Consider the following 11,413-nt stretch of genomic DNA (forward strand, 5'->3'; position numbering starts at 1 on the left):
ATACCACTGAACTCTTAAACTAAGATGAAAAAAACACAGGCGCTAGCTTCCTAAACTGACGTTTATGTGGAATTCTGACCTTTTTTTAGTTCTGTGCGTGTGTGTGTGTGTGTGTGTGTGTGTGTGTTTTGGTTAAACCATTCACATCATATGCACACAAAACTATCCAAAAAATACCACAGCAGCTGAAAAAAATAATCCAGGTGCAGAAAAACTTTCAGGCAACAAAAGGAAAGTAGCAGTAATAGAAGCCTGTAGTCTTCCTTTGATTTGTGAATAATTAAAGGCATCAGTTATGTATATATAGTTGGGTTTTGTGTGATAGATTATAATTTTATAATCTGAAATAACCCCTGCAATAAACACCAAATTACCTTAATTCCAACACAATCATCAAAGGAGTTCACTAATTGATAGCATTTCAGCATCTAAGACAGTTTCCCCTGTTATCTGTCTAACACAGAAGTCCAATTTTTCAAAAAGCTAAACAAAATCTGGAAAGTAGCCTCACAAACAGGTTTTTGTGAGGCTTAGACAAAAGCTCCAGTTATGTTGCCTAATGAACCCATAAACACTTTTAGTAGAGTTAATAGAGTTTTTGCCATTTTAATACCAAATCTCCTGAAAACCATACTCAATACAGCATCTGGGAGGGTGTTGATTAAGATTATTAAGGGAAAGTAAATGCTGCCAGCCGAAACAAAAAAAAAATCTTTATATATATACAAAAAAGGAAAAAAAAATAGAAAAGTACACATAAAAGAGGGAGACAACTTATGTTCAAACTAGCAATGATGTCATTGTCATAGGGTAGAAAACGTCTCTGCACACAACAAAGGGCAGCAAGAGCAAAAGGAAACTGACTTCCGAATTGATCAACAACAGCACGGATTCCAAAAGGTATCTCACCTTTAAATGCTTACACCAAAGAACTACTCAACCACAGCATCAAAAAATTAAGTTTGGTACATGTAAGTCAAAACATTCTTATTCAATCACTGAAATTAAAAATGTTAAATGGAGGGTGTGTCAAAGCTTTTCCTACACCCACCAAAAATCAAATAAGATATTGCAGTGACTGACATACCATCCAGAAGAATCATTTTCAGTGATGAAGGTCAAACTCAGAGCTGTTCCTTTATAAACTGGCACAGCCAAATTCCCAGAGTTTCCCTGGGCTATACCTGTAGGCTATTATTCTAGAAACATGATTAGGATGTGCCTGCCTTTTCAGTAAAGCAGGCTTTTCTGAATGCAAGAAGTAGTGCAGGTATGTTTTTGGAGATTGTTTTTTCCATACCCTAGCCACGTGGAAGACATCTCGACACCATTCAGGACCACTATATGTATAGTGAGTCTTAGTTGTTCTAAAAGCTTTTAATTGTAAGTGCCGTAAACCTTAACCAAAGGAGAAACTAACCACATGAAAAAAAATACAAATAGGAAGAAAAAGGATATGACTTACAGTATATGAATGGAGGAGTGGTTGGCTTACAGGTTATGAATGAAGACATTTACAGAATAATTCTACCACAATAAATGACAGTGATAGCAATAACTAACAGAATTAATTCAATAGCAGAAAAATAATTTGAAACTAGATCTACCTGTGAAAGAACATATGTGTTAGGGAAACACATGTGATGTTTATAAAGTTTCATTCTATTTACAGTGAAAAATCTTTATGGCGAAATTTGAGACAGATGATTTTGAGAACGAAGAGATTTCTTTCTCAAGTCCTGTGTGCACTGTAACGACTAAAGAATGTTAATATCCCAAAGACTCAGTTGCTATAGGATGGGAGTGGGATGGGGGGAGTTCAGTTTTCAGCAGATAAGCCTGTCCACAAATCTCGGGAAGATCCTTTGAATCTTTCTTTGAATCTCTACAGATATTCTAGAGAGACATCTCAGACAGAACAAGGGCTTTAGTCCTGCAGCTGACAAATCCCAGACCTCAGCCAATTCCAGAGTCCCCAGTATAGGGTCACAAGGGCCCTGGGCTCTGTTTCCCTACTACATGGTGGAGGTGGGGTGGGGCATATGATCAGAGGGTCATCTGACTCTTTCATCCACAGACCCTTAGACTGTCATGTTCTCACATTCTCATCTTGGAACCATCTTTATAACCATAGAATGGTCACAGGCACTTCTACCCAAACCCTATTCATCCTATAAAACCTGGCCCAACTCCTACCTCTGCTTACAAGTCTTCCCTAACCAGTAGAAAAGAAATGAACTTTTCCCTTTGAATTCCCACAGACAATGTATATCTGTGCGACTGGGCAATTCCCCTTGACCTGCCTTGTGAGTGACTCCCAGAGTTTCCTGGGCCGGTTCCTTAGCTTCTTAAACGTTCCTAGCTTGCCTTATTCTTTGCACCTGTACAGTCCTCCACTCTTCCACACATCAAGGAGCTCCATGGGTATTCTTAATGTGGCATTTCCGTATTCCTGCTTGCACAACCTCTTCCATTTCCTTACAGTCTTTCCCAGTAACAGCCATCTCAAAGAGATATTGGCAAGATACTGCTCCACCGCTCTCCTTACCAGTCCAACTTTCAACAAGCATTCTGCACATCAAATCTGAGGGCTTCCTTTTTCCTTTCTAGACCTCCAGCAATCTGCCTGATGTACACCTTTTCTTTTCCTTTTCCTGCTCCTCCTTCCAATCCCTTTCATTTCAGTCATTCCAACAGCCTTCTGAACTTTATCCAAAATGGCACTATTGAATAAATCAGCACTAGGAAAAAGTTGGCTTTACTGATGTTCATATCTGTGCATTTCTTTCTGTTGGGCCCAATTTTATGCTTCCGTTTATGTTTTATTAGTAGTCACCATTTGTGCTCTTGTTGTAGCAAGCCACCTCGAGCCATCTTTAATACAAGATAGTATAAATTTTTATAAAATACAGATGTTATGACTACATTGTAACTTACTACTCACCATGCAAAATCGAATTCTTACTTTACCTCCTAGTTCCCTGCTTCCTGCCTTTTCCAACTGGAAAGAAAACTCCTCAAGAACAGGAATTTTCTTTCCCTCTCTGCTGTATCCCCCACAGCTAGAACAGTGGCCAGCACTTAGCAGGTACTCAATAGATACTTGTCCAGTGAATACTGGTTGAACAAGTCTCCTCCAGAAAGCCTCCATCCACCCCTTTACTCTCCTTAACAAGAAAATGGTCAAGAATAGGAACACGGAAGTCAGACCATCAGGGTTCAAATCACCATCTAACTAGGAATATAATCTTGGGTGTGTTGCATAACTTCTCTCGATCTCTATTTCCACATCTGTAAAACGAGATTCGGAAAAGATTTCTCGTGAAGACTGAGATTAACACATCCTACAACGGCTGATGTGTTCACACCACGTGCTAATGGTGGCACTGGATTCACACGTTCACTGCTGCCACCAGTTTATCCTTTCTTTCCTCTTCCAACCTGCTAAGAGTCTGGAACCTGACACATAGCTTATTTTGACTCAAAACAATTTGATTTAATTTAATTGGCCCAAAGCGAGGACCTGAGACTGCCTAGGAATGAAGCATATGCACGGGAGTAACAAAGTTAAGGCACATGCTGAGCAGTTCAGGGCTTCTCTGTTTCTTTTCCATCCTGGTTTCCAACTATTCCCATAAGCTACACTGCCCCAGAGTGCAGCTCTGTCTAGGTGGCTGCATAACCAAAGGACCTGTGTTATACAACTTAACAATGAGAAAAAGCTTCCTAAGTCCCTCCCTGTCTTGTAAAATTTATGAAAAAGTGCACTTTCCATCTGAGGCCTTTAAAGATCTTCAAATGCCACCCTGATTTGAAAAGATAGTCTGAAAACTAAATATCAGCCTGCGAGAAACCACCATCTTTATTGTATACATTGCTACTCATACTCTAAACTCTACTGAACTCCTTACACATAGGAAATGTCAACACTGTGCAAACTGGAGGTCATTTTAACTCTTGTTTTATTTTGTTTTTTGTTCTGCCAAATAAAGAATCCTGCTCAAGTAAATATTTCCTTAGCACAAAGAGCAGAATAGATGGGGTTTACATCTAGCTTTTGACCTGAGGCAAAGAAGTTTTGGGTTTTGCAAGAGCAATTGTTTAACACCTTCCAGTATTCATATTTCATGTAAAAAAAAAAAAAAAAAGGCTTCACCAAATATTCTTTATTTGTATTGGGTTGTCCAAAGTTGCTACAAATCTAGTCACACCCCTCCTCCATTAATATTCCATTTTTGAAAGAAGAATTAACATTAAGCCTGACTTCAAAGTAATCAGAATATTCTGAGCATTAAACATGTGAGTGAGGCTCCTGATTAAAATCCTGCAAAATACAACCAAAGCTTCACCGTGAGCAAGCAGAGAAGAGAACATAAACATTTTTAAGCATCTATTTCACATGGTATGGTCTTAACTGAAAGAGATGTTCCCTGCTTTTAAAAGCACTGGTCTTCCCCCCCCCCCCCCAAAAAAAAAAGAAGTAAAGAAAGAAAAGTCTGCACTAGCAGACAAGTCAACTTTGGAAATAAAAAATAAATGTCTAATTTTGGAAATAAATGTCAGCATAATTGAAGTAGAGGAACAACTTTCAATCCCTCTACTGAGAGGACAAACTCAGTTACTCAGTTCATTACCCATCCTGCCAGCTCTATTTTCTGCTTCATAGCCAAGCATTCCATATTTCATGGTACATTCTAGGTTGGAAGGGAAGTAGAACTTAATAATGGATTTTTTTTTAAGTTAATGTTTCAGGCAATTCTTGGAATAATTCCCACTTGAGAACATGAAGCTAAGAGGTACTCTCAAAAGAGCCTCTCCAGTTGTTGACAGCTCAACTCTGGAAATTCCCTCCTTCTTGCCCCATTCCTATCCCTAGATCCAAATTACAAAGTTTTAATGACCCTGGAGTGGATTTTTGCCTCCAGTGAACTCAGAACCCTGTCTAAATATTCATTAGGGCTCTCAGTAAATGTTTATTGGGTTAGAGGGGGAGGGGAAAAAAAACATAGGCACTGGAAACCTGGCCTTCAAAAGTCAACTGCTTGCTCTCTTGTCTCACCCCCTTAAACCCCAAACAAGAGAAAACTGCGAGATCTTGAATCGCAAGTTATGCAGCGGGGTTGACACTTGGCCCGTGAAGTGGTAACAACCGGGAAGTCTGGGGAGTGCCTCCAAAATGCGGCACCCACAGTCCTGAGAAATGCTGAGGGCACTTGCCACCATACAAACCCTCCCCTGGAAGCTGAGTGGGACAGTGGGAAACCAAGTCAATTCTGAACGGATCCCATTCCACCACCCTCCATCCTGTTTACAGATTCCGCTCCAGGAACTCCGACTACCTAAAAGAAAACAGACGTCTCGGAAATATGTCAACACATGACATAACTTGAAAAAGCTGGCTGCTCATTGGCGCGAGTTACAACTTGCCGGGCTCACACAGGAAAACCGACTCACTTTAATTACTTTCCTTGTAATATGCCATGCGGTCCCTTCCAGGGTCCCCGCAAAGATCGGGTTACTGAGAACTAGGTAGCCTCGGTGGTAGGAACAAAACTGAGTGGGCGGTGAGGCACGATGGACTCGGAAGCCGCTGCGGATTCGAATTCCTGACCCTGCCGGCGGCTCTCTCCCCACACAGGCGCAGGAAGTGGAAGCTTCCGCATCTCTCGCCATTGATACCGAGTTACCCAATGGCTGGGTGGTGTCGGCAAGGGGGCCTCACGGCACGGCGCCGATGCCCTCGGGACTCCCAAGGGCGCGTCACCTTTGTCTGCGCCACCCCCCCATCCCGATGCGCGACGCCTGGATGCCAAGAGGGCCGGCCCTAGTCGCAGGCCCGACGCGGCCGTCCACAGCCTCGCACTTCCACAGCGCCCACGCACTGAGCGCGCCCGCCAGTCCCAGCCCCGCGGCCACTTGCCCCCGCACCGCCGCCGCAGCGTGGGGACCCGGGCCGACCCGCGCGCTCGCGGGGAGGGCAGCGGCCATTGGCACCCCGGCTCCCCGTGGCGTCGGCGGGGCCCTCTTCCCGTGCCCGCGCGGGTCTCTGGCCCCACGACGGCCCGACCTGAGGCGCTCCGGGCGAGGCCCCAGCTCGGACCCGTCGCCGCGTCGGGGAAGGCTCGGCAGCCAGCCCAGACAGCCGCCCCGCGCCTGAGTGCTGCCCGCCCCCTCGACCCTCTCTCACCTGCTCGCACCGTGTCAGAGAGGTCGTGCCCTGGCGCCGCGGTCCGGGGAAATTCCTTCAGTTTCCTGGCGCTGAGGTTCAAACCCCCGGAGTTGGCCGCCTCCTCCAGCGCGCGCTCCAGACCCCGGTTCAAGGGCAGGTTGAAGCCCCCGCCGCTGCCTCCCCCGGTCCCGCCGCTGACTCCCGCGCCCCCGTGGTGCTGATGGTGGTGGTGGTGGTGGTGGTGGTGGTGGTGGTGTAGATGGGGATGATGAGGTGGGTGCAGAGTGGACCCCGGCAGGGCAGGGACGAAAGGTTGGGGTTCGCTTCCCGGCGTCGCCATCTTCTCCAGGGCCCCCCACCCCGCCCCGCCGCTGCTGCGGGGAGGGTCACTGCTCTGTCCGGGGAGGGGGAGATGGCAGCTCCGTCTGCGGCCCGGCAGTGCCCGGCCAAGAGACGCTGGACTGCGGGAAACCGAGACGCGGGGACGCGCGGGGCGCTGGCGGGGCGGCTGCACGGGCGGCTCTGTCTTGAAGGTTTCCTGTCCCCGGGAAGCCAGGGACCGCGGCGGCGGCGGCGGCGGCGGCGGCGGCAGCGCGCATGTGTCTCCTCCCGCCCTGCGTCCTCCTCCCGGCGGCTCTCCCCTCCCTCCTCCGCCGCCTGCTCTCTCCTCCTCCTTTTCCTCCTCCTCCTCCTTCCTCTGCCTGTGGGGGCGGCGCTCCGCGGCGCAGTCCGGGTCGGTGAGGGGCTGGGGGCCTGCACCCGCGTCTCTTGCGGGGAGGCGCCGAATCTCTGGGGCTTTTTGCTGCACCCCGGGATCAGAGATTTGGGGAGCTCTGAGCAGACGGCGGCAAGGCGATGGAGGAGATTTGGAATTCAGGGAGGTCAGGGGGAGGTGAGAGGCGATCTCGGGTCTATGCGTTATTCTGGCTATTTGACCCAGATTTTCGCGGGGGGGGGGATGAGGGTGGGGGTGTCAACCCAACAGACGCCCCCTCGTGTAGGAGAAGACATAGTAGTAGACTGGCACTCAGGCGCTTGCAAGGAGGCAGGCGTTGGGCTAGGTCGTCTGCTTAAATGAGATCATCAGTCTAGAATAGAGAAACCCGACAATAGAGAAACCCACCCACCCCACCCCTCATAGAGGAAGTTGAGAAACTTGTCTCGGGCCACCCACGCAGTCGGTGGAGCAGGATGCAGACGGGTAGCCGTCGGTCTATAGGGTTTGCCTGCCTTCCCCTACTCCTGGGGTAGTAGAGCAGAGGGTTTGCCCAGCGACCGTTGAGCCACCGAAAGCAGAGGAAGGAAGGACTTTGTAAAACGAGGGTCGTTGTCATGGTGGACCTAATGCATTGTCATACGAAGAAGAGGGGCTGGCTGCTGGCTGAGCGAGTCCGGGTATTCGGGTTAGAAAGCCATTGACCCCAACCAGCCGCCAAATCGGTCACGGCTGGAGGCTGCGCCTAGGAACCGACCGAGTGTCCTTCGCCGCCATCGCCACTGGAGGGGCATAGAACTGACGTGTCTGCTCGGGCAGGCCGGCCGGAAAATCAATCGAGTTCCACTCCTTTCCCGAAGTTTTAGCCCCAACTTGACTGAATGCCTAAGGCTTGATTGTCACTCTAAGCGACTTGGCTTCCGGAAATAGGGCCGAGGGTCCCAGCACGAAAATTAAACGACCCTGAGCGAAGGGGAGCCGGTCTTTTAAGTGGTGATGCAGAATTGTGATGGCCTGTGCAACAGGCTGGAACTTGTGGCTTCACGGACCCAGCCCTGAAGTGTCGCCGTGATCGGTGTCACTAGCGTGAACTGCAGGCACAGTCGCCTTAATCCTTACGGGATTCTTGGCTGAGAGTAAAGCATTGTAATCAGCTCAGAAGAGACCAGCGCCACCTGCTGGTGTCCTCCCCCCAAACCTCCTTTCTCACCACCCCCTTCTCCCCACCCTCAGCCTCCCAGGTTTGTAAAGACCAGGCTTCAAAATAATAATAATAATAATAATAATAATAATAATAATAATAATAATAATAATAATAATAATAATAATAATAATAATAATAATAATAATAATAATAGAATAGACTTATATCACCTATAAAAATTTACCTCCTTTCCCCCCTTTCCTCACTAGTCTTTCCCCAAAACAGGAGTGAAAGACAGAGACACAAAAATAATTTCAACTGAAAATCCTCAGCTAAAGCTAGGTGGTGGGCAGTCTTGTGTGATTAGCAGGCAGGCTAAGGGCAAGGACATCTTCTGGCCTCCTGAGCTGCAAATTTAGTTCAGACCAAGAATTTTGATAATGCACAAATTTTGGGGGTTTTTGGTAACGGTTACTAATTCATTTTTAGAGGAAATAAAGGGAATATGAGTTCAGTGTTTCCTTTTTAACAAATGATCAGACCTCACGTCAGGTTGACATAGTCATTGTAGTTTGCTTTCCCTTCTGCAGACTGCCCACTTGTAAACTCGAGGGAAGAACCTGTTCATCTTTGCAACTCCCTCCAAATATCCCAGAATTCAGGAGAGTACTTTGAGTATAATAAGTATTATGAATGAATATTAGTAAAGAAACTTAGTGATAATGAATGGATTCATAATGAAGATTCATGAAAATGGATATTAGTTATTAATTAAGCATTGCACAAAATATTCTATGGGATTAACAGGTTGCCATTTGCTGTTTCAAATGATGAAGAAATTTTTCCTCAAAATGGGGGAGTACTTGATACCCCAAACTAATCTTGGCTATTTCTAAATATTCAGGAACCTTGACAAGCTCTTTCCCCTCACTGTCTTGCTGCTTCTCTATTTCTTCAATAGGGTGGACATCTTTGTCCTGTCCAGCACTCGTGTGCATCTTCTGAAAACTACTGTCTTCTGGTTCCACCCTCCTCATTCTCTTTGTGGTCCCCGGGGAAAAGCCATGTAATCCGGGCCGCTCTTGGTTCAGAAATGGGATTCTGGCCAAATGACATCACATCCAGAGTATCCCATGTTCAAACTCTAGGCTCTGAGTGTTCATGATTCTCCTCTTTGGTTTCTGTGAGGTAGCCAGCTTTTTGCCCAGCGACTGTTGAGCCACTGAAAGCATGGGAAGGAAGGACTTTGTAAAACGAGGGTCGTTGTCATGGTGGACCAAATGCATTGTCATACAAAGAAGACACTCTGCTTTTTCTAATATTTCTAATACGCTCTGCTTTTTGCTTAAGTCCATTTGATTTGGCATTCTGTCAATGAAACCAACAGTTCTAATTAATATATTCAATTTACCATATTCTAATCTCTATTCCTCCTTGCTTTCCTATTTGTCCTTAATTTTGGATAGCCCAGTCATAATCTTTTACAAACTATTTGGATGATGACAGCAGATTGTTTTTCTTTTTTCTTTTTTGGCCTTAATGCCCTCCAATCATTTCATGAAGTGACAGAATTGAAATTATTGAGAAAAGATGGGAACTGGAAATATTTTACCTTAAAATATCTGCTCTTGGGAGAAAAATTATCAATTTCATCAATAAACAAAAAAAAAATTTGTACTCACTTTTTAAAAAATTCTCCTTTTACTAAGAAAAAAAGATAATAGCTCTTAAACCCTTCTCATTTATGACCCAACTCTTTCATTCTTGCTTGAAAAATGAAGCTGTAGACAATTTTAGAAGAACTAAACTTATTAAGAATGGGAGACAGATTTGGGAATGGCTGTTCAGCCCATGCTACCTTTTGGTGGGAACCCAAAGGGTTTGGAGAAGGGATGGACCTTTTGCCTTAGGGTCCTGAATATCCCCTCCAGCTACAGCTAATGGGACAAGAAGGGACTGACTCAAAGGCTATTCCTCCCTAGGCCAATAAGTTCACTCATAAGACTCTCAACGGAAAATCTGGGCTAAAAAAACCTACAGAGACTGTAGTCAAATAACAATGGGTGTGACCCCAAAGCAAAGAGAGACAGGGTTTATTACATCTTCTGCCTTGATATCCCCAAACCTCTCTGCCCCATTTCCTCTTTCCTAAAAATTTTTGGAGCAAGAATATTCCCTGATCAATACTACCCTTCCCTGTTTCCCTCTTCTACGTGTTCTCAGTACTCAAGTATTCGCTTTGTACTCTGTCTGTAAATAGTTATCAGTAAATATTCATCTGTAAAACATCGGAGTATGTTGTGTGTTAGCCATTAATTTTTGAGTATATCAAGGGCAAAGATCAGGCCTTTTTTTTCTTTAATCCACTGCCTAGAGGGTTCAATAAACAATGTTGTCTGAAATATTTTTATATTGTAAGGCAGCTAATAACACTGACATGAACTTCTGTGAAGACAGTAAGTACTTCTATCTTGGACACATTAAGGAGATCTTTCTAGTGTCCCAAAACACTAATCTTTGAATCAGTTGGTTGGTGACAAAGAGACTCTGGCAAAATGAAAAAACAAACTAGGCCAATGTCCTGAGTTTTTAATCAAGTGAAATGTATTAATTTAAAGAATTGTATGCAGTCGTGACACTCTGCCTTTTCTATTTTTTTTTTTTTTCTGGTGGAAAAAAAATGAAACAATGGTAATAATAATTCTAGTGTTATTAATATCTTTAATTGAAAAAAATTAAAGGAAGGTTACTAGAGTCAGTTCCCAGAATTTTTTTTTTTTTTAAGTTATTTATCTGGGAAATCAAAAAGCCTGGGAACTACTCACTTAACACTGTTGGTCTTCTTAAAAGGGAGTTAGTCATACTTAACTCCAGTCACCTGCCTTCCAGCATTTTCTCAAGCTTTGCTCACACCAACTGTAATGAAACGTAATGCTGGCATATCTTTGTGAGGGTGTATGCTTTGTTTGGATCCCCTCCTCCACTCTTTTCTATATTTTGGCTCTCTCTTTCCAGAATATATCATAAGTCTGAAAGGAGAATATTGCCTGAGTTTGGATTTTGAAATATTTCACAGCTGACCATTGTCCACACCCAGCATTTTTACACCCTGCCCCCCTTCCCGAGTCCCTCGGCCCCTCATGGGGCTCATTCTTAATGTTTCAGCGAGCAAAGCAGCTGCAGCCCCCACCCTCTGGCCAGACCCTGCTCTGCCTCTTTCTGCCAGTCAGCTGCACCCTCCTAGACCTAAGGTGGGGGCCCTAACTCCTAGACCAGAAAGGTTTCCTGTGAGCCCTCCATTCCCTTGCAGCTCCTACCAAATAAGCTATAAAATCGGGCTGTCAAGATAAGATTCTAAAAGACCCAGAACCATTGCTTGAATGAT

At 45.2% G+C, this 11,413-nt stretch overlaps 1 protein-coding gene across 4 annotated transcripts in view; it reads right to left on the minus strand.

The window, feature by feature from the left end:
- Positions 1-6,782, minus strand: part of LRCH1 (leucine rich repeats and calponin homology domain containing 1) — a 192,914-nt gene extending 186,132 nt beyond the window's left edge. The window contains exon 1 of one of the 4 annotated variants that reach the window (XM_037800323.1): positions 6,188-6,775. In XM_037800323.1, the coding sequence (XP_037656251.1) occupies positions 6,188-6,509 (322 nt within the window). In that variant the 5' untranslated portion in view covers positions 6,510-6,775. Of the gene's footprint in view, positions 1-6,187 lie in introns of all 4 variants that reach the window. The other 3 variants (XM_037800324.1, XM_037800325.1, XM_037800326.1) reach the window with 3 other exon arrangements.
- Between the last annotated feature and the right edge of the window lie 4,631 nt (positions 6,783-11,413).

Source organism: Choloepus didactylus, chromosome 12 (assembly GCF_015220235.1).
Source record: "Choloepus didactylus isolate mChoDid1 chromosome 12, mChoDid1.pri, whole genome shotgun sequence".
NCBI lineage: Eukaryota > Metazoa > Chordata > Mammalia > Pilosa > Megalonychidae > Choloepus > Choloepus didactylus.